The following is a 22,952-nucleotide window of genomic DNA, read 5'->3' as shown; positions in this document are numbered from 1 at the left end:
TGGGTTCCCCCAGGAGCCTGGGGTCGCATGGAATGAAAGCTGCCTGGGCAGGGGCTGGAGACCGGCTTTGTGGGACAGCTGCTGTGCAAGCACCGGGACCTGAGTCTGAGCCTTAGGATCCTTGTAAAACAGGCGAGCGTGATGGTGTGCGCCGACTCCAGCGCTGGGGAGTGGAGGCAGGGGAACCCTAGGGCTTGAGGCCGCCCAGCCACTCCACATGGCCCACGTGAGAGACTGTCTCAGGACACAGGCATGACCAGGGCTGACCACACCCGAGGTAACACACTGGAGACTGAACTGTGGCACACAGACCCTGTGCACAGAGACACTAACACACCAGAGACTGAACTCCGGCATGCACACACAGACACAAAGAGTTGCCATTGCAGAGAGGAATGTGACAGCTCATAACCTAATCCTAGGACTCAGGAGATGGAGGTGAGACCAAAGAATTAAAAATCAGTGGGTAAGTTGAAAGCTCCAGCTACCTGGGAAAAGAAACTAGCTCTGATGCACTCTTTCCCCGCCCACCAGTTCGGTTGCTAGGAAACCAGCCCATAGGACCAGGCCAGAGATGTTTGTGGTCTTGGCGCCTAAAGTGGACTAATCCTTTCAAAAGCCAATTTCCCAATCACATAACGCCAAAGCATGGAAGTCCTGTTTGCATTTTTTCCCTTTAAAAACTTTGCTTCCCTAGACCTCGGGGCCACATTCCTCTCCTGTTTCCACAGGAAGTTTGCGTCCTGCGTTAGACTATGTATACAATAAAAAAAACCTCATGTATTTACAGCAGAGTCTGTCTATTCCTGGTCTTTGGGGGTCTCACGAACTGGGCACCACAGAGGCAGGAGGACCACGAGTTTGATAGCAGCCTGGGATAGCTGCTCATGTGTGCCGAGTGCCAACTAACAGTGTGCAGGAAGGTGACACAACACGGTGGGGAAGCCCAAAGGTACCGCTCTCGAGGGCTCTCTGCAGGCCAGAGGCCAAACCTGCAGGACTGTGGCTCAGGCCCAGGCAGCCGACCACAGAGAAGGCAGCTGGGACACAGCAAGTGGATGGCTGTTTCCCGTCTCCCTGTTCCCACTGGGCTGAGGAGAACCGGGTGTGTTTCTGACACGGTGCCAACAGGGCAGAGGTGGCAAGGCCATAAACGAAGGTGACCTGCCCACCACCCTTTATCCCAGGCAGCGTGGGCTGAAATGTGTCACCTATCTCTGCCACGTTCCCACTGTATTTTCCATTTTCACATAAATTTAAAAAACACGAAAGCTTTCTTAAACTGTTTTTGTACTGTGTGTGTGTGTTGGGGGTAGGAGGACAAGCACATTAACCAATCAGAAGGCCAGAGCCGGCCGACTACCCTGGAACACCCGGGCATCCCCCTGCCGTCCTGGCGGCAGTCGGAGGCGACTGAACGCTGGCTTCCGGTCCAGCCAGCACCCTGGGCCCAGTGCTGTGCTCACCCGTCCCGGGGCCACGAGATTGTCGGCGCCAATCAAGTCCTTCTTGAGCTCGTGGAGCTTCTGGAAGTTCTCCATCTTGAGCATGGTGCTGTGGAGCTGCGCCACCATCTCCGTGATCTCCGCCAGCGCGGCTGAGGGCGACAGGGGCCGTGGATTGGGACGGCCTGCCTGCCGCCGGGGACATGCCTCCCCTGCCGCCGGGGACGTGCCTCCCCGGTGCTCAGCGCCAGCCAGGGCAGCGGCCGGCTCCCGCCCCGACACCCACCCACTGTGGCCCAACAGATGCTAACTGGCATCATGGCCAGCGTACGGGAGGCTCCTCGGGGCAAACGGTGTCGTGGCCCCATGGTGCTCCTGGCAGTGGCCCAGAGCCTCTTTCCCCTAGTGTCTGTATGCCAGCCCCGTCAGCAAGGCCGCCTCAGCTCCTACCAGGCGACTTTAGTCCACCTAACTGCTACAGACAAACGGTCCCGCAGGGACTGGACGGAATGGACAGAACGGCCAAGGGTGGCCCAGTCCCCTCCCTTGGGTGGGAGTGACACCCTGATGGCTGGAGAGGCTTCTCGCCACCTCCTCCTGGCACGGCTGACAGGATGCCGATGCCCTGAGCTGAGAGGGGGAGAGAGAGCGGCCCAGACTCAGGGCCGGGCGGGGGGAGGCAGCGCCCGCGCGGGTGGGGGAGGCAGGAGCGCTGGCAGGGCGAGCTCCCTGCAGGGCTCTTTGCCCCAGGTGCGCAGAGGGCACGTGCAACTGGGGGCAGAAACAGCAGCAGCTTCCCAAGGAAGAGCCAGACGCCAGCGGCACGAGGAGTGCGCAGAGAGCCCGGTGGGCGCACCCTTACCCCGGCAGTCCCTGAAGTCGGCGTGGCTGGGCGCGTGGTGCTTGCAGAGCCGCTCCAGGACCTGCTTGTAGTGCATGAGCCGCTGCAGTGGGCGCAGGAGGAAGCTGTTGAGAGGCAGGTAACACACCTTCTGCAGCTCGAAGTCCCGGCAGAAGTGCTCCAGCCGCCTCGAGCCCCGGATGGCTGTCTCCAGGGCCTCCAGGGCCTCGCTGTGCTTCCACAGGTGAGCCGCCAGGTGCTGGGGAGGAAGCAGAGCCGGTGAGTGCGCCCGGGGTCGGGGAAACCTAGGCGCTGCTCTCCACTGTCCATGCTTTATGTCTCAACGTTTCAGCGAAGCATAAGCCTGAAGGCGGGGGCCAGTTTGAGACATCCATGCGTTCGGAAGCGGATGCTGTGTCAGGGGCCCAAGCGCCCTCGGGAAGGAGAGGCCAGCACCACTGTCTTTGTGTGCACACTCGCGTGCTTCGGGAGATCTGCTCTGATTTGGGGAGTGAGTTCCTGGCGTAGCTGGAGACCATGTGTGGAGAAAGAGCACGGGCCGCTGGCCCTGTGTGGGGGGCGCCCGGCCTGTTACCAATAAGGGGGCACACAGTGAGGGACACGTGACAGATGTCATCTGGGGGCAGGGCAGGAAGGATACAGCAGGCGTCACTGCCAACCCAGGCTGCTGCAGTTCTGGAATCCTCCTCTGCTTTCCTCCACACTTCATAAAAAATGCTTTAATGCCAACAATAAAAGCCACAATAAAACAAAGCGAACGAACAAAAACTGCAACTCAACTCGCCCCTTGAAACGGCTGCCCCTGCCCTCCCCAAGCTATTTTTAGTTTGCTTAGACAGCGCCTGTTTGTACCCTGTGGTTAGCTCAGCGCTTAAACCATGGAAGCCGAGGAGGCAGCAGCCTGCCAGCCTGCAGAACAGGAGGAAAGCTGAGGAGGCCGGCCCGGCACAGCCTGCCAGCCTGCAGAGCAAGGAGAAGGGTTCGTCACAGAAGGTGTATTTTTAGTCTCCCACAGTGGGTAATGGAGGAAGCAGAACAGCAGCTCCAAGTGCCCAGTGGAAGTGTGTGGGGGGGTACTTGGCAGTCAGGCATGAGAAGGCCACAGGTGGCTGGGGACAGCAATCCAAGGAGATGTCACTGGGTGTGGGGGAGGGGCAGTTCCTACAGCTAGGATCCCAATCAAAGGGAACTGGGTTTGTTTTTCAGAAAACCAGAATGGGCTAAGAAAATGTCTGTGGCATGAGCAGAGGCATCATAGGAGGAAGTCCATGGCATTAACATCAACTGGAAGGAAGGGAAGCCAAGAGGGCAGCCGGAACAGGCCAGAGCAGTGCCTCCAACCACAGGGAATTCTGGGAAGATAAAACTGTGAAGATGGAGAGAGATCTGTGCAGGAATGAGGAGGTGTGAGGCACGGGGGCCTCAGGCAGGGTTGTGCTGTCACAGCCTGGCTGGTCTTGAGCTTGAGGTCTTCCTGCCTCAGCCTAGGAGCAGCCGGGATCACAGGACAGTGCACAGGCCCAGCTCCAGGGAAAGTGATTCTGTAGGACACTCATGGTGGGCACGTGTCTCCACGCTCAGAGTGTCCAGTACCCGGAGTGCGGCCCAGGACAGACCAGAGGCTCAGACGGTGGTGACAGTGAAAACCTGGCTCATCAACCTTAGCTGTATTAGTTACAGCAACAAAAAACACTAGAACAGTGGAGGCTGTGAGTGTTGGACGAGCGTGAACACTAGAAACTCCGATGAAAACTGCACCAGAAACCCAAACATATTTAAAAAGACTCAGAGATAGCTGCTGCTGGACCCCACACCTCCAAGGTGCTAGGCCTCGGCTGTCAACTGCCAGGCTGTTCTTGTGTTCTTGACTTGTACCGAGGTCCACAGTCTTCCACAGCTTCTCTCTGACTCTGCCCCACCCTCAGCCGCTGTGCGTGGATGCGGTAAGGAGCCAGAAAGCTCCATCCTCATCTTTGTTAGGAAGCTGAGGAGGGCGGAGGCCTGGCTGAGAGTGGACTGCCTGTGTCACATGCATGAGGCCTTAGGTTCAACTTCCCAGCAACACACACAAGTATGCACACCAGTACAGAGCACCGGCTGCTCTTCCAGAGGTCCTGAGTTCAATTCCCAGCACCCACATGGTGGCTCATGACCATCTACACTGCGATCTGATGGCCTCTTCTGGCAAGCAGGTATACATGCAGATAGAGCTCTCATACATAAAATAAATAAATAAAATTTTTTGGTTGTTTATAGGTGTGTGCCATTGCACCCAACTTAAATAAATGCCTGTAATCCCAGAACTCGGGGAGGCAAAGGCAGGTGGATCTCTGTGAGCTTAAGGCCACCCTGGTCTACAAAGTGAGCCCAGGACACCCAAGGCTATACAGAGAAAACCTGTCTTGAAAAAAACAAACAAAAAAAACCCCCAAAACCATAAACCATTTCTTAAAAAACACAGCACACACTCAGCGGGAAGCTGGTAAGAGCTGTCCTGGGTACTCCTCATCCTGACCTGTGACCCGACCAGATAGACAGTGGGGGTAAAGCCACACCCTGCAGCACTTGGCAGGCTCTTCGCTACCGGAAGAACAGCTGCTTGGACCAGAGGCTGCTTGGACCAGCGGCTGGGCGCACCATCAGCGGCGTATGCCTGGCTGCCGACTTTCCTCGTCCAGGGCAGTTTTCAGGAACTGAGGTTACGGCCGTGCCCCACTGAGATTTAACCCTTCTTAAATGCAAGCATGGATGCGTCCAGCAAATCAGCTGTGTGAGCCAAAGCCGTCTCAAGCACAGGCTGACTGTGTCCCCGTCAGCAAGCTGGAAGCTCAAGGTTTCGTAGGGGAGGACTGGGGTCGGACTCCTTAGCTCTCTTAGGTGCTCTTTCACTTTAGATATGGCCGTTTAAAAACAGGTTTGCCTCTGACAGGTTTACAGACAAGGAACCTCTTGGAATGCCTGGATGATTGGCATCTAAGATTTTGTCATGCCCCAAGGAAGCCCAAACGACTGAGTGAGGAGACGGTCACACAGTTTGCCTACGCGGTCTGTGGGTCGTGAGTAACTCCCCGTTTAAACACCTGCTGCTCATCTACAGCGCAGAGCTTTGGATCCAGAAAGCTCTTGCTTTCTCCAGGAACGGTCCTTAGGAAGGTGAACATGTCCCGACACTCTGCAGAGGGCCACAGGCCTGGCTGCGCACGCTGTGGAAGGGGTACTGTACCCCAACCCCCCCCAGCCCACGCACCTTCATGCCCTGAATGTTCCTCAGCATGACATCCCCAATTCTTTGGTGGTCTGCTCTGACGTGGGCATTTGAGCGGCCTTCCCTAGGGCAGGAGAAGCAGAAACGCCAGCGTTAGTGATGCCCACTCTGATGCCTTCCTTTCTCATCCCGCAGCTGCCTTCTCGCCGACGGTCCCCGCCTACTTTCCTTGGGAGCAAAGACATGAAGTGCTGAAGCCTTCTTTGCTCTGGTTCAGCAAAGATCCCAGCACTCGGGGCGGGGAGGGGGGGGGAGGGAGCCGCAGGAGAGTCATCAACTCGAGGCCAGCCTGAGCTGCAGACATAGCAAGAACCTGTCTCAGAACCCAAAAAGACAAAGGCACTCCCCTTGGTGTTGGAGAGCCTTGGCTGGAATTGTTTTCCTTCCATGCGTGGGTTGAGACCTGTTGCCATAGACCATGGTGTCACCATAGAGGTCACTTACAACAACTGGCTTGTGAACTGATTCTCTCCTTGACACGAGGAGACACAAGCATCGAGTGTGAGCACCCCCAAATCGGCTCCTGTTCTCGAGAGCCCTTCTGCAAAAGCACTGAGCTCCCGTAACACCCTTGGGAAGGACCCGGGTGACAGATATCAGTCAGGAGAGCTGTTCCTGGGGGTGGGGGCAGAGAGGGCAGGATGGTTGGCAGCCATGGGGAAGGCGGTGTGGCCTCCCTCCCGTACAGGCGGCAGAGGGTGGTGCACTCGCTGCAGGGCCGGGGCCGCACAGCTCTGAGCCTCAGCAGGCAGGCCTAACTCGGGGCTCGGCGGACACAGAGAAAGCCTTTGCCATTTAGAGGCACAGCTGCTCCCCCCTCCCCAGGGCCTCCTTCAACATAAGGCTGTCACCGGAGCAGGAAAGCTCCTTCCTCCCCTACTCCCCTGTACCGGACCCCAGAAGACAGCCCAGCAAAGGAAGACCCTCTGCTAAGCCACATGCTCAGACATTTGACAAAACGGCGTACACCCAGCCAACCAGCGGCAAGGCCCACATCCGACAGAGAAAACCTGGAATCTACACAGATGGCCCAGAGCGTACAGGCAGGCGTGCCTCCTGATGGCACATGTACCAAAAAGGTCTACTTAGTCCAAAGAATACAACGTAGTTATTTCCGTAGCCTTGTGGGGATCCTTCTGCCTCAGCTTCCCAAGTTTAGGATTACAGGCATGTGCCCACACAGTACCCATGCCTGCGGATAAGACACACATGTGCGCACATCTGGATTCTTACTGTGCAGAGAACACCGGGTGGGAACTAGTGAGCAGTCCCCAGTCAGCATGGAGCTACTGATAACCCCAAATTTACATGTCATCAGCTCTGGGTGACATCAGGCACCTAGCGTCTCCGACCAGCACAGCAGACCTGCCTACCCAGCCCTCCCAGATCAAAGCCCCAAGCTGAGGGTCCGAACACAGGACAAAGCCCATGGGACAGGAGACACATGCTGGCCCGGGTGGGACTCGTGTGCCCATGCCCCTGCCTCCAAGTCTACAAATCTACGGTGTTTACCTCACTCCAACAGCTACAGGGCTCAGCACTGAGAACATGAAAACATAATTACACTGTGTCCGGACATCCCCCGGGTGTGAACCCACGAGAAAAGGTCCTTGTTGGGAAGACAGTGCCATGGGTCTGTTGTCCAGATAATTACCACACCGGGACAGAGCAGGAAATCCACTTGACAGCTTCACTTAGGAAAACTGCCCCTCACAGTGCAATTACTTTACTTCAGGAGCAAGTGCGTATGACCTTGGCAAAGGACCTGGCATGCTTGCACATGGGGACAAACACCGTGCATTCTGGGGGCTTTCTGGTCCTGAAGGAACACTTCCTTCACCCTGTGAGCTGGTCAGTCATGTGACCAGGAAGGAGGAGGAAGAAAATGGCAGGAGAGCAAGCACTCACCAGCAGGTGAGTCCACCTCACAGCAGGGCTCCCTGGGCTGTATGCTCACTCAGCAGCCCTCGGGGGACAGACAGACAGACACCGCAGAAGCTGACCGCCAAAGCCCGTCAGATAGGCCGCCCGTGGCGCTCCTGCTCAAATCCCAACCGAGCTTCAGTACAAATCCCTTTGCAGCACGCAGGCCACCTGTCAGTAACGACACCCCCAGTTCTGCAGCTGTAGAACACAGGACTAGCTGTGAGGAGCAGCTCGGAGCCCCCTTGCCAGTGAGAGCAGGGAGGGACTCCCTCCGGGGGGCACAGCCCGGCACCAATCTAAGCATGCTGACTCCAGCCCCCGCCTCCTCCTTTGCCCTCGCCTTCTCCTTCGGACAAAAGGAAGGCTGCCTCCTTATTAAAGCACAAGGGCCGAGCGTGCGGTCTGGGCCAGAAGCCAGCGTCTGGATGCTCTCCACTATCCAGAAAAGAGGCCTAGAGCCAAGGCCACGGCTCAGCTTTGCCATTCCCCAAGTTTCTGTGACTCTTCCTGCACACCAGGAGTGACTGTTCACCTACGTAATGAGCGAGTTCCAGGTGAACAAGTTGGGTAGAGACAGGTCGTCTGTGGGGTAAGGAGGGAAGCTATTCCAGAAAGCTAGTGAGCCCAGCAAGGAGGGGCATGCCTTTAACCCTAGCACTCTGGAGGCGGAGTCGGGAGTGCTTTTTGAGTTTAAGGCTAGCCTGGTCCGCAGAGGGAGTTTCAGGACAGACAAATTCAAACCAAACCAAAACGGATCATTTCAAATGCATCCCCTCACCTTAGGCCACAAACACGGCTTAACTCTCCTCCAGTTCTTGACTAGTTTGCAGACAGACACACTGCACTGCCTCCAACGTGCTTTTCTGTGTTTAAGCACTATGCTGTAAGCCTCTTCCGGAAGCATTTGAGTTCAGAACCGGGGAAGACGCTTTTTCAGAGAGCCTGCCCTGCCCCAGCGAGGGGGGCTGAGAACCGTCCTTGAGTTTTCTTTCGGTGATTGTCTCACACACCGGGAAGACTTGTGTGGCCAGGCTACTGCAATGGACACCCCCACCGAGTCCTACCCTCCGTAGCCTTGACAACCACGCTCTCCACTACGGCCCCCACAAATGGCCATTCAAGATTACTTTGGCTTAAAGTGAAGTAAGTTCCTCAGTCACACTAGCCTAGCCATGTATGACAGGTATCTGTCAGGGTGGGTATGGGGGTCACCGTCAGACAGGGTTCTGGGGACAGAGCCAAGGGACACACAGCAACCATGGCCACCTCTTACCGTGTTTCAGGGAGAGTGTGTGTGTGTACACGTGTGTGCAATGCTAAGCGGGTGCCGGGAACTGAACCCGGGCCCTCCGTAGGGGCAGCCAGTGCTCTCAGCCACTGTGCCATGTCTCCAGCCCTCAGACCTGTGGTTTGGTGTGAAAGCCCGGAGGGTTTAGGCCGAGCAGCTGTCCGGTTCTGTCTCAGTGCTTCAACTCTGAACTGCTCGCGGGCATCACAGTGAAGAAAGAATGAGCACAGCACCGTGCGCTGATAAAACTTTATTAACAAGAGCCGGTGTCACCCAGAGCTGCCAGCTCAATTTAGAGACTGACTGGAAAAATTTGGAGTTGGTGACGTCACAGCCGCACCTCAGTGTGACTGAGCTTAAAGGTGTCGACTGGTAGCACTTGCCAGGTCCCCTACGTCCAGACCTCAGGCCTGCAGCTTTGAGACATGCTGAAAGCAGCTTCTATCATTAGCGACATGGCCTCCTGGCACACTCGGCCTTTCAGTGTGCCGTCACAGTCCTGCCTGTCCTGGGACAGGCTCCCCAGACTGCTGGTGCCGAGATGGCCACCGAGTGTCTGGGACCCAACCCTGCCTTGGCCCCTGACCCTATCCATGCGTGCGACGCGTGCATACGCACACCCACGTTTTTCAAGTAGTTTCTAAAGAGTCAAGTAAAGTCGTGGTGTTCACAGGACCAGCTGTGAAGGGAGGGTTCTCTCTGTTTTCCACAACAGCAGCCGTTTCCACGCATGACACGTGGCCAGAGACGATGAGCTGCTGAGTCTGATGCACAATTTAGGTGACTCACAAGCCGGGGGCGGTGAGACCCCCCACACCCACGAGTGTCTTCCTTTGTTTGTCCTTTTGGTCCTCAGTTACCTCGCTCCTCCTTGGGTACTGACAAACACACACATTAGACTCTTCAGGAGTCAGACAATGGCTCCCAGACACCCCGTCAGGATGGCTCCTGCAGGGGGTCAGGGCAGAGAGGGACGGGTGTATGTGAGCACACGTGTCCAAGTGTGCACAGGGCTGGACATGGTGTTCAGATGCAGCTAAACCACTCAACATGGACCAGAGGGGACATTTGCTTCTCCTGGGAAAGGGAGAGAGGAGCAAGTGGCTGCTCTGGACTTAGGAACATCTGTGCACTCGAGAGCGTGGGTATGGGTGTGGGTCTGCAGAGGGCACAGCAATGCAGCCTTGCCAGCCCAGGACAAGCCAAAGGGCCTCCTTCCTACAGCTGCCCCAGGCAGGCCTCACATCCAACCTCAAGCCAGAGAAAGAAATCAAGCTGAATGTGAGGGCTGTCACTGGGGACAGTGCAGCGGCTGGGACACTGGCCACGCTCTCTCCAGGGACACCTAGTGAGGTGTGGGCGGTCTGCTTGCTCCAACAACTAAGGCTCCACCCCAGCCAAGCAGGCGGACAAAGGGGAGGGGGCCTCCAGGAACGAGAAGTAAAGCTACACCCCAGAGCCACAGCACCCGACCTCATCTGACCGGCCTCGCTGAGTTCTGCTCTAGGCCCGAGCAGGACCTCACATAAACCCAGGGCGGACTTTCGGTGTAACCCATCCAGGCCTGGAGCACAGCTGATGGGCTAGCCCCTACTTGGAGGCTTTGTGAAGGTGAGGGTGTGTATTCAGGACAGCGATAGCTCAGCCAGCTAGGGGAGCCAGTGCCCAGACACGGCAGGACACACGCTGGGACTTTCCTCCTTTCCTCATCTGGCCCAGGGCCCCACGGTTGTGGAATAGTGACAAAGGTATCGCAGGATTTCCCGGTGCAGCGGCCCACACTCGTGCAGATCGCCCTCTGGACCAACCCAAAGGTGGGCGGACCTGCCATGGGGTGATCTGCCCCAAGTCATCTCAGACATGAAATGTCAAAGTCGGGGCTGCCCCCCTGCCCCTCTCCCCCCAACCCCCGCCCTGCCAAGGCTGATCTGAGCGGCTTCCTCTGAGAGCAGGAACAGCTGAGGACACGGTCCTGTGCTTTCAAAAGAAGAAAAAGCATTTCATCGGCTTTTCAGAAGCCACCTGATGGTGCAGGCCAGCTTTGGCAGCCTGAAGCAGGCCCTGGGCCTCCCTCCTGTCAGCTGTGCTTGCATGGCACATTGGGGCATTCTGAGAGGGACAAGAGACTTCTCAAATTGAGGGTGGCTCAGGCATTCCTGACATCTTCCTGCCTGAGGCCTGCCCGGGGGCTGCCCCTGCTACAGAGTACCTGCTGTGGCCTCCTGTGGCCTGCCAGGGGGAACTGTAAGCTCGCCATGCATGTACCAAGGAGTCTGGGGAACTGCTGATGCCGAAAACTTTCACTCTCTCTCTTTTAGCAGGAGTAACTGAAAGCAGCAATGGGCCAGGCCTGGCGGCACATATTAAATCCCAGCTCTCTGGAGGCAGAGGCAGGGGGATCTCTGAGTTTCAGGCCAGGCTAGCCGGACCTACAGAGCAAGTTCCAGGAAAAAACAAAACCAAACCAAATCAAAACCAAACCCCCAAACCAGAAAACAGCCAGAAAAAAACCTAGAGTTTGACACCAGCGACATGAAACCATTGATTTCTTCATTTTGGTCCACACAGACACACACACACACACACACACACACACACACAGCTCAACTAAAGGGGAAAGGCTGAGGCCTGCAAAGGAAACTACCAGCAAATCTCAGAATATTGCAAATTCTGCTAACTTTTTAGAAAGCTTAGCTTGGGCCCAGGAGATGGCTCGGTGGGAAAGGACAGTACCGCCAAACCTCCTGAAGACCCAAGTTTAATTCCTGGGACCCATGTTCAAAAAAAAAAAAAAAAGCTAGACATGGCTGCCTACACCTGTCAATTCTGGCACACCTACAGGAGGAGGCACAGAGTCACCCAGAAGCGTGGGAGCCTGGAGTACGAAGAAATGAGAACCCACCACAACAAGATGGAGGCAAGAACCAGTGCCTGAGACCTCCATACAGGAACCCACACCTACACACCTAAGCTAACATCCGAAACGCCAGCTTTTCTCCCGTGTGGGCCCAGCCCACGGAGCCCATTACAAACACTCCATCTCCTCACGCAGGGAACAGTCCCCAGATCACCCCACGGTTGACAGATGACGGAGCTCCACTCAGCCTCGGACAGCTGAAGGTCCAAGGTTCTGCTGTGACTGTCAAGCATCGCTGGGGCCTGGACTCAGGGCGTCTTCTCCCTAGCAAGGTGCTTCACAGCACAGCCACTCTCCTGGGACTGACTTTGTTTCTTAACTGTTTCAACAGTGCTCCCCATGTTACAATGTGGAAACCTCTCCCTAAACAGCATTCTGCCTGCCTGCCTGCCTGTCTGCAAGTTCCCCCCTCAATGAATCTGACTGTCCTGACCCGCTCTTCCCGCTGACTGTGTTCAGCCTATGGCCGCCTGGTTTATGTAGGCACATTATCTCACAAGTCCTCCAAAGCCAGGCTGGCAGGGTTCTGAGCGCCCCCAGCACCCTCCTCTGCAGACCCTTGGCTCAGTACCATCTGTGAGCAAAGCCTGGCACACATGGTCACTGAGCACACTCCTTAGCTTCTTGATGCTCCCACACGGCACCGGAGAAAAGATTTCCAGAGCTCAGAGCCTTCGAGGTTCAGGCAGCCTCCCGGCGTTGCCCTGGGTAGGAGGCAGGCAGCAATGGTGCCCGTTCTAAGGTACACTCACAACTATGTCTGGAAAGGACAGGTGCCCTCTGCTGGAGTGAGCCTGAGCGGCTGCTGGGCTCCAGTCACTCCTGTGGCTCAGCTCTGTCAGCCTGCTCACAGGAGTGGCCCACGGGTCCAGAAAAGCAGTTGTGTGTTTGAAGCCAGGGTCCCCTTAGTCTTCCAGTCACTTTGTGAGCCTCAGCCTGGCAGCAATCCTCCAGCCTCCATCTGACTGAGCCACTACCACCTCTAGCTCCGCAGCTGCCCTCACAGGAAGCAGTACCGAGGTGAGGTAGAGACTGCCTCAGTGCTGACTGCGTCACTCCCAGCTCCAGGGCCCACAGCAGCCTCTGGCCCCACGTGTGCACAGGTGAGCACGCCTGACACAAACATGCACATACACTCAAGGAGACACGTGCCTGAGCGCACACGCAAACAAATACAACAAAGATTGAAAAGATTATATCCTGGGCCGGTAGGCGGGGTAAAAGCCTTTCCACGGAGGCTTGACGACCCAGTGCTTTCTCAGAACCCACATGAAGGCAAAAGCAGAGACCCAACTCCAGAAAGTTGTCTGTGAACTGCACAGCACAGTGTGCGTACCCACAGATAGCATGTGCACAGTGGTGATAAAACACGCACATCCTGATAAAACTGCGCGCTGTATGTGCAAGGACTGCTTGAGCCCTGTTAAATGCAGCACAGCGTTGCCTATGTCTGTGCCCACATCAACGTGTGCAGCTTCCGACGTAGCTAAAGCAACAGTGAAACGCCACCTCGCAAACCCGCCCTGCTCCCACAGCAGCTAGGGTCTCTACGCTAAAATAGCTAAGAAGCCTAAGAAAAACGCACTTGAAGAGTCTTTAATCAAAGGTGAGGATAAGACCTTTTAAGGATGGCTTTGCCTCAGACGTGTTCTCTGTCGCTCGTAGGACAGAGCGAGACAGCACAGGGAGGGTGAAGCAGGGCGCGGCACACGGGAAGCAGATTTCAGACTGGACTGTACTCACCACAGGGCCAGGCGTTGCTCAATTTCCTTGAGAAAATTGGTGTGAAACTTGTGCAAAGGTTCAAAATTCGGGAAAATGAGGCTTTTCAAAGCGTCGGGCATGGAGTCCTCTTTGCTGACCATGCTCTGAAACCACTGGAGTAAAGAGAGACGGCTTAGAGGTGTGACGGCGACCACATGCGTAGCGGGCGGCCACCAACTTTCCGTGGGATTCTGGCACTTCAGGCTGCATGGCGGCAGGCCTTGCCGCTCCCCTCCTCACTCTAGCGCCTTATGATTGCTCTCTCAAATGGTTCCCCGTGGCTTGCTCAAGCCTGGGCTAACATCTTCAATGAGCAACTACTTGAAGCCAGGCCCCACGCAGGCCCCTCAACTGGGGACTGTGAGTTCAGGGTCCTGGTCTACCCTTCAGGAGCTCTCCTTTCTTATCCTCATTAAGGTGCTGAGCACCAAGATGGCACAGCCTGTGCTCAGCCACGTGTTACTGACATGAGGAGGAACTGTGTCCCGGTGTTTGTGGGCACCAAACGCAAACCTGATCCCAACAGCTTGGGGGTCCCTGGTCAAGGCTCCTGGGGCCCCCTGCTTCGATTCTCAGACTGGACAGGCCTGAAGACAGCTGTCAAAGGCAGTCAGTGGCCTTTTCCCACCATGAACAACTCACTACCAAAATAACCCGAGGCCTCCCCGGAGCAAACAGAAGCAGGTGCATTTGATGGTGAGCAAGCGCAAGCGAGAGAGTCCTGGCGCCCAGGCAGCAAACTGTGCAATTTTCTTTCTCTGCTCTAGGGATGTCTTTTCTTTGCACTTAGAAAACACAATCACATTTTTAAAAAAAGAGAATTAAATATCCCATTGACACCGATTGCCATAACCAGGGATCAGGATCTATAATCCCTGCAGCTAAAGTCAGGGAGCCTGACAGGTAGCAGCCCGCCTTGCCAGCAGCAGCTGCCGAGGTGTGAGTCGTGGGGAAGCTGACGCACCGAGGCAATGACTTCAAGATCCTTCAGGTATGTCCGCTCAGTGGTGGAGACCTCCTTCGCAATGAAGTATGCCTTGTCGGCTGGGAATCTCTGCAAAACCCACAGAACAACACATGGCAATCACGTCTGAGCAGAGACGCTGAGAACGCCCCGGTCACGAGACGGGTTCACTACTAGGAGCTAACCCCACGCCCCTCCGTTAGCTGGCATCAAGTCTCAATAAGCTTATTTCCTCTGTGTGTGTGTGTTAGTAAGAGAGAAATAGAGAGAGGGGAGGCAAGGGGAAGGGAAGGGAGGAAGGGGAGGGGAGGAGGAGGCTGGAAGAATGGCTTCTGATAGAAGTATCGACACCAGCTGAGGACTCTAACTTATTGAGCAAGATTACAGACTCTTCAAGGAGACAGGACCAGCAGCCAGCATCCTGAGACCTGGGCCACAGCTGGCAGAGCTGGTTTGGGCTGGCGGCTCCAGTGCCAGTGGCTGGATCTAGGGATGTGGAGATCCCAGTGTGTCTCAGTTCCCCAGAGCCCGGGAGCCCCATGGACGATTGACCCCAAAGGGGGCCACTGCCGGGGGCCACTGCCAGGAGCATGCACGTTCCTTAAGCAGTGACAGAAAAGCCCTCACGGCTAGCCACTGTGATCACTTTTCTAAGAACCAGATGCCAACGAGCTGAAGGGAGCCTCAGCAGGCGTGTGCACACGTGCTGGTCCGCTGCACAATGACACGGCCTACAGCCACTCGACAGAGGCGTGGGCCATGCACTGCATGGGTGACGTGGATGAGCCTTAAGGGCGTGCCAGCAGGTGACTGTCAGAAGGGGACAAACAGTGAGCAGCCTGGCTGGCTGTGAGGAGATGGGGAATTAGGGGTTCTGGTGGCGAACACAAGACTACGAAATCGCAGAGCACGTGCCCTGTGACAGCCAGCACACTTAAAGCGCGCCATTCACTTCACCTTTCGCCGGCCGTCCTCCTCGTCGTCCGTTCGGGGGCACGCTTGCTCGTTCAGGAGTGGGCTCATCAGGGGAGAGGCCTGCTTGGTGTCAGGGCTCAGGTTGGGAGACAGGGTCACGTGGGCTGGGGCAGCTCCTCCCTGCGAGGTGATGGACAGCTCTGAAAGGTGAGGGCTACCAGTCAGGGAGCCTGTTTGGGGATGAGAAGTTTTAAAAGAAAAAAAGTAATTCTTCTGTGGTGGGAGCACTCTCCCCAACTCTCCCTTCTGCCAGTCTCCAGGACATGGGCAGGGCTGACCCTCCGGTCCCTAACTCCCACCCTCCACACCGAAGGGCCTCACTGAGGACACCCCAACATCGCCTGTCCGGCAGCCAGGCACCAGTGAACAACCAGACAGAGCCCTGTGCAGCTAACATGTAAGGGAACAAGCGTAGCACAGCCCTAATTCCATCTCTACCGCCTCTGCTTCTACACACTGCTCCGGAGGACACGGCTGCTACTCGCAGGGACAGGAGGACTAAGCTAGGCTAACAGGCGTGGAAGCGTGGCGTGCTCGGGACTGTCACGCTAACAGGCCAGGCAGCTAACCCACTCTACAGACAGAAGCGAGCTCCGTGTACCTGCTGGCGCCGCTCCACGTCTGCCACTGTATGGGACAGAAACACTAGCATTACACGCAATGTGTAATGTTCAAAAGTGCAAGCCGGAGGATCCCATTATGACAGTGCCCCTCGTGACAGAAGTGACAGGCTGTAAGTCAGTCTTCTGGAAAGGACACCACAGCAAACACAGGAAAACGCAGGTTACCTACTACTGCTGGCCAGGAGACGTCAGACGGGGGACGCCTCTGCCGGCTTGGTTTGCGAGTATCTGTGCTTCCCCCATCAAGACTACGTGAGTTTCAAAACATACTTGTAAGCTGTGTTCACACCTACTACAGATGCAAAGTGAATGCTGGGTGAGCAGACTCGGCTGTGCGGGCGGGAGGCCAGGGCCTGCCCCGCGGTCACCCTGCCTGTTCCCGGCCACCCAGAACTTCGCTACAATCTCCTGGGACAGGGAGGAGGTGGTTTCCTGGAAGATTCCTCATGGCCCTGACACCTGTTTTCTCCACCTTCAGGTGTGCATCTGTGTTTTGGAAGTACAAGACACAGCAGCCGAGAGGGGGCGAACGTAGGGACAGTGGCTCTAGCCCAGCAGGTACAAATCATGAGATCACCACAGCCCCTCTGCACCCAGGCTGCTCATCGCCAGCACAGGGGCGAGAGCCATCGCGCCCAGAAAACAAGTGGCTGCCCTGCTAGACAGCTGCTCAGTCCAGCAGTCCCCGGAAGACAGGGTTAGAAGGTGGGGGAAGGCTCCGGGAAGCCCGTACATAAAAACATTCTCACACTTAAGTCCTGGTGTCAGTTGGAGGCCCATCACCCCACACACCACAGGACCCCACACATCCCGGAGAAAAAGGCCAGAAGTCGCTTCACAAATGTCAATTTTATTGACACTAGTGCACAACTGAATACAATGAGTAGGAAAGAATGAAACTTGTTATATAGAAATAGTGACATACTGGAATTGCAATTGTTTCAAGACACTACACTATTCTCTTAAAAAAAAAATCACAGAAAAATGTTATCACTACAAATAGAAGTTAGAAAAGAGAAAATTCTGGCAGTTTGTGTCAAGATTAAAACATTCCATGCATTTGTGAGTTGCTAGGTTGAGAGTCACTTTGATTTGTCTGCTAATCATCTAGCTAAGCACGGGGCTTACCGTTAGCTCTCCTGAGACCAGGTGGACCGGTTATAAGTGACAGCATGCTGGGCCTTGGGACTGCAGGGACGTGGCACAGAAAAAGCATTCACCTCACTGAGAGAGTTGGAGCCAAGGAAAAAAAGTGGTTAGAAAGCTAGCATCAGGTGGGGTGGGCTTCGAGGAGATGGTTACCGGCAGTTTCCTGCGACAGAGAGTGAGCTGCCACGCGAGAAGGAGAGTAAGGGCACACATTCAGACAGCCACACACAACAGGTGACAGTAGGGCCCGGGCTGGAGGACACCGCCCCCTGCCCCGGGGAATGCTGGCTTTTGGCTGGGCAAGCAGGCTGGAAGCCTGAGCAACAGAGTGGTTCCTGGAGAAGGGACCCCTGACACCTTTTAAAGGAGAGGTGGCCAGATTTGGAAGAATTCCCTCTGGACTACCTTGGAGAAAGATAACGGAAGGCTAAACGTGCCTGCCCTGGTCACTCAGGGCACACGTAACGTTGGTGACAGCTCAGGTTGGCCCTCGGGTTCTGGGCTTCTCCCCACGAGGTCGGCCCACGGGGTTCTGGGGCTCTCCTGTGAGGTCAACCCCAGGGCCTCTCCACAGGCAGCCTAGCCAGGTCTGATTGTCTATTTTGTAGGTGTAATATGCACACAGGGATAACTGAGATTCAGTGGTTAATTTTCTTTTTCCAAGAGGCTCTCGTGTCTACTCATGAAAGAAGGGTGCTCAGTGTGCAACTGTCCACCAGGATGTGGACACACACCAACACTTTGGTCTAAGAATCCATCAGCAAGACTAAGGAAGGAGACAGCCCAAGTTTCTGAGGCTGGGCCTGTGGGGACAAGGTTCCTCCTCCCTATCAGGACAGACCACCCGGGGCTTTGAAACTTGGCAGGTGGCACAGCACCCAAATGACGTCACTGCGCGCCACCGAGCAATCAGCGAAATATGCTGACACGAGCAGCCAGGGGGTCTCGGCAGCTTGGTGAGCAACAACATTCTCCCTCTGACTGCGGGTGTCAGAGTGTTGACAAGCCTCTGCACAAACTGCTGTCCAGCCCGGCAGGGCGAAGGGTGTGTTTAAGGCTCTGCAGAGTTAGTACAACTACCCAGAACCGGCTCTCTATGTCCGCATCTCCGGAGGGGAGAACACGCGCAGCTTGGTGAGCCTGCCGTCTGCTCTGAAGGCACAGCCGCAGGTGGCGGCAGCAGAGACAGAACTACGGCCACCTCTGCCTCACTCTGCAGAAGGACTGACACTGGGCTTTTTTTTTTTTTAACCACTTTTTTCTGATAACAAATCTGCCCACCAGGAGCTATAGGTAACTAATTCCATGAGACCCTCTGAGGAAGCACCTGGGCATTAAGGCAGGAGGTATGGAGAAATTTAACATCATGGGAAAGATGAGCTGCTCGCTCAGCCTCTGCAAGTTTCGAATGGCTTTAAAAGAACACTTGCCCTACTCTCAACAGTCACCTGCATTTTCTCAGGCACTTGCTTAGTGGCTCTCTCCTCCCTTTGCCTCGCTCCAATGGTTTCCTTTCCTCTTCTGCTAATCTGTATGAAGAAGGATGAGTCTATGTCCGCCTCGGGGACCAGCAATAGCTCAGCCAACACTGCTGTAAGGTCAGGAAGTTCTGCAATTGCCTTTTCAAATCTCCTTAAATGGACACTTCATTGTCCCACAAATAATTATGGGACTTCAAATTAGCCTGCTGTAGTCAAGATTTCCATCCATCATCCAGCCCAGAGCATGACTTTATAGCTTCATCGTTTTCATTTAGAATGAGCTCGTAATTCTCTCCTGGCTCCCAGGAGGCTGTGCTCAGGGTCTAAGGACAGGCTCTTCATCAGAGAAGATGAAGCGGCTTTGGGGAAGCAGGGCTCTAGAAGCCAGCCAGCTTCCTGCCTCTCCTGAGGACCTGCCCAAGCTTCCTCCTTCACCCGGCTCTTCAGCCTCTGCCAAAGCCCTGGAAACAAACTCACCCACTTCTGGAAAGAGAGAAAGAAATCCAGTCTATTTCTCAGGATATAAAAAATGGCATTTTAATTACTTCTGGATTTGTCCTGTTTTGTAAATTGGTCAATGAGCTGATTAACGTCTAATTTTTAACTTGATAGACGTTTTGTGTGTTTTTTTTTTCCTGTAAAAGAGTAGTAGAAAATCTGACAATTAAAAAAACAAAACTCGTTATTTGTTAATTACTGAAAATGAGAACATGGATGGTGCTGATAATTTCTACTTTCAAAATCTCTTCACTATTCCCCAGATAAACTTACTCCTCTCCACATTTCTAGACTGGTAGGATCCTAGCTCGTTACCTGGCTCTAAAGTACAGATTTCATGGGTGTACCCACAGTACGCTCCAGAGACACAGGCAGGAAAGACGGAATCCAGTGCTTGTTTTAAACCTCTCACGACAGTCAGGAAACCTCAGCACAGACTGTGTTCTGAGGGCTAACAGCCAAGGTGACCGCCAGCACACTCACTCAGCTGGTGAAGCCCGGTCCCTGCCCGACGGACGCCATGACTGCTGGCAGCACCTGACTGGAGTGACAAGGTTCCCAGCTGGAAAAGCCACAGTTTTCCAGTATTAGAGACGGTCTCCTCCTTACACGGCGGGGTAAGTTACCCGTGCTTCCCAGACCCAGTGTCCTCTACGAAATGCTCACCAAGCAGCTAAGCATACACTTCACATCACACCACTGAGAAAGCAACAGCACACAGCGGTGCCAGACTTGCAGACGTAGAGAAATGTCACTCAGGCCGGGTGGCCACAAGGCTGCTCTTAGAGGGCAGAGAGAAGGCAGGGGCTGCTGAACTTGGCGGCACTGTCTGGGATGAGAAACACAAGGCCTCGAACCAGGGCAAAAAAATGCATAGCTTCAGACATTGGTGGAAGGGACAATGACATCGGACAGGGGGTTTGTTCCTTTCTTTACAGGAAGATGCCTTTTAGGACCAGGGTTAAAAGCCCGAGTTAGTAATTCCATGCAAACATCCCACGAGATTGGCCTTCCATGCGGAGTCACCACACCCATGGTTATCAGAGAGGGGAGGCCCTCCGGGGACAGGAAGCCATGCCTTGCGAGGCCCCACGCTGGACCACAGTGCAGCCGTGGAGCAGACAGCATCTGTAGGAGCACACTGTAGGTGCCCACTGAAAGGAGCCCGCTTACCTGCCGAGGAGCTGGTGAGGGCTAGGCAGGTGGGCGTGGGGCTTCCTGCACAGCCCACCCGACACGCCCTCCAACAAAGCCAACATCCGGCAAGCGGTTCACTCCCAGGGAGAATACAAAAGCCCATCCTCTGGCAGGTTAGCCACGAGCTCCCAGTATAAACTGCCAGCCTGGATGTGCTCTGTCCCCCTTCACCGAGATCCTGATCTCTCCCCAGGGCCTGCCTCTCCCCACAGCGAGCCTGGGAAGGTGCAAGGCCCCTGGAGAAGAGGAGGCCGCACAAGCCAGGGCTCCACCTTCCCCCAGTGCCTCAGGAACTGTTTTGTCTGCCAACGTGCCACTGAGTGAGCAGGACAGCTGTGCTCTGCAAGAAGTGGGCATTCCTGATACAAACTGGCACTTCAGCAAGATTTTGGGTTCTTTTAAAGAAAGGACATCAAACAGCACTCCAACAATGCAAGGGGCAGAAGGGATGCCATGCTCTGAGAATCAAGACAGGATGTTGAAAACAAAGCTTTTTCTCCTGCATAGGTACGAGCTGACCAAACACTGTGTACAGTGAAACGATGGAAAGACTGCTTTCTTACATTTATTAAACAGGTGACAGAAAGGAGAATGAGGTCCCCAGCCTTTCCTTCTTGAGAATGCATTAGAAAATTTTAATACAACATATTCCCTCGAGGATTAAATGCACGCAGAGAACAGAGGGCACTGTGCTAAAAAACATGGGCTTGTGAGGCCCGGTCACTGGGCTAGGCAGCCCCTTCCGGGGCAGGCAGAGGTGAGAGCGAGGGCTGAGCCTTTGCCCCTCTGGGTGCTTCTGCACAGAGCAGCACCCTCGCAATGAAGAGCTAGGTGTGCTCTTCTGTAACGCCGAGGCAGAGGGGACAGAGCCTGGCGTCTCACAAAGGGCGGCGGAAACCAGGGGTGGAGAGAGCTGAGCACAGCTGCAGGAGACAGAGCAACGACAGGCTGGTCAGACTCTGCCACACGCTCCCAAGCAACCCTTCTGCGTGCCCTACTTCAGAGGTGGCCGACCACCCGGGTTCAGCCTCCCAAGGCCTTGATGCCTCAAGCCTCCCTGGACCCTGTGTGCCCCACTCCCATCCCAGACTCTGAAGTGCCGTGGCCTGAGTGCTCTGCCTTCGGCAATCTTTACCCCCTTCAGAACTCTAGCCAGCCGGCCTGGTGCCAGCAGGAGGCTGCAGCGTACCAGGCCCCGTCTGCAGGCCGCCACCAGCCCTCACTTTACTTTGCTGGCCTTTCAAACCCCATCCAACCACTGCAGGCCAGGGTTCCCATGGCAACAGCTGTCATACAGCGTCACTGCAGAGCAGCTGGCCTGACCCAGGGCCCTCGTCAAATATAAGCAGCGCCTTCCACAGGAAGCAACCACCGAATACCAGAGACCACAGGATGGAGGGAGGCCCCTCCAGGCCATGCTGGGAGCCAGGCTCGGCCTAGCTATCCTGAGCAAAGGGAAGCCTATGCTACTTTGAGAGCACTCGAGATTTTAAGCTCTCCCCTAGTTTCCGGCAGGTATTTCATTTTCTGTGGAGAGAAATCAGCTCCTGCACGACAGGTTTCACCTCTGGCCTTCTGCTGTTGAAGACCCTTTTCCAAAAGACCTACCCGTCCCATCCCTGCCACAGATGGTGGACATGCAAACACATACTTTCCACCCTTGCTGTCACGAAACACAGTCAGAAGTCTCTCTCGCTACTAGAGGAAGAGGCACACAGCTTCCTGTGCACCTGGAGGCGGCCGGGCCAGGAGGACCTGTGGTCTGGGCTGCCTCCACATCAGCACAGCACGGAATTGTGATGCTTTTCATTATTGCTTCTTTAGTTAAAAGAAGCAAAGCCAGACAAAACCTGATGGTAAATGTGTGCTAAGTTTGGCCTGAATGCCAGGCCTTGGTTTTGATGGACAGTACCTGGTGTTCACGGTCTCTGGTGAGCTCATTTCCCTGTTTGAAGGAAATGAGAACAAGGAAATAGCTCTTCAGTGTCACCACAGTCAACGACTTTAGTTAGCCCTGCTCAGAGGAGCTGCCAGGCACGCCTGTCCGCTGTGTGTGCTGGGTTCGGCCAGTGGGGAGCTCAGTCCACACTTCAGGTTTAAAGGCAGTGGTTAAGCTTCTGAAAGCTCTTGATTGCACTTGCAGGATTCAGCAACACAACAGGCGTGAGCAGGCAATGTGCTGAAGGCAGCATGGAGGCTCGGAGGCAGGCTGCACACTGGGAGGGAGGGCCAGGAGACAGCTTTCCATGGGGGTGGGTGAGGACTCCAAACTAACTGAGGAGAGGGCCTCAGCAAAGCCAAGCGAGCAAGACACAAGCACGGTCAGCCAACGTCGAAGTTAACCTCAGTCCGCCACTGAGGGCCGCAGCTGGCCGGTGTGTGCCGCGCCGGGACACCAGAACCGTGGGTGATTAAACGAACAGGGTCAGCGGCTCCAGACAGGAAAACAAATGCAGCCAGTTACTGTCACTTTACCACTGAAAAAAAGGATTCCTATCTGAATTTATTCCTAACTTTAGGGCACTGCAGGCCAGCGCTCCCCTCAGAGAGCAACCGAGGACTGACTGCATTTTTGTTCTTTGGGCCTTTTTTGTTCTT

General features: G+C 55.2%; 1 protein-coding gene across 5 annotated transcripts in view; it reads right to left on the bottom strand.

Annotated features, from left to right (window-relative positions):
- Positions 1-22,952, bottom strand: part of Farp1 (FERM, ARH/RhoGEF and pleckstrin domain protein 1) — a 197,485-nt gene that overhangs the window by 7,288 nt on the left and 167,245 nt on the right. For 4 of the 5 annotated variants that reach the window (XM_021644638.2, XM_060391648.1, XM_021644657.2 and 1 more), the window contains 6 exons: positions 15,389-15,576; positions 14,432-14,521; positions 13,447-13,580; positions 5,555-5,636; positions 2,308-2,545; positions 1,467-1,597 (listed from right to left, as the gene is read on the bottom strand). In XM_021644638.2, coding sequence (XP_021500313.1) covers positions 1,467-1,597; positions 2,308-2,545; positions 5,555-5,636; positions 13,447-13,580; positions 14,432-14,521; positions 15,389-15,576 — 863 coding nt within the window. The remainder of the gene's footprint in view (positions 1-1,466; positions 1,598-2,307; positions 2,546-5,554; positions 5,637-13,446; positions 13,581-14,431; positions 14,522-15,388; positions 15,577-22,952) is intronic. The other variant, XM_060391649.1, reaches the window with a different exon arrangement.

Source organism: Meriones unguiculatus, chromosome 9, assembly GCF_030254825.1.
Source record: "Meriones unguiculatus strain TT.TT164.6M chromosome 9, Bangor_MerUng_6.1, whole genome shotgun sequence".
NCBI lineage: Eukaryota > Metazoa > Chordata > Mammalia > Rodentia > Muridae > Meriones > Meriones unguiculatus.
Note: the sequence above shows the minus strand (reverse complement) of the source record. Positions and strands in the feature narration are given on the sequence as shown.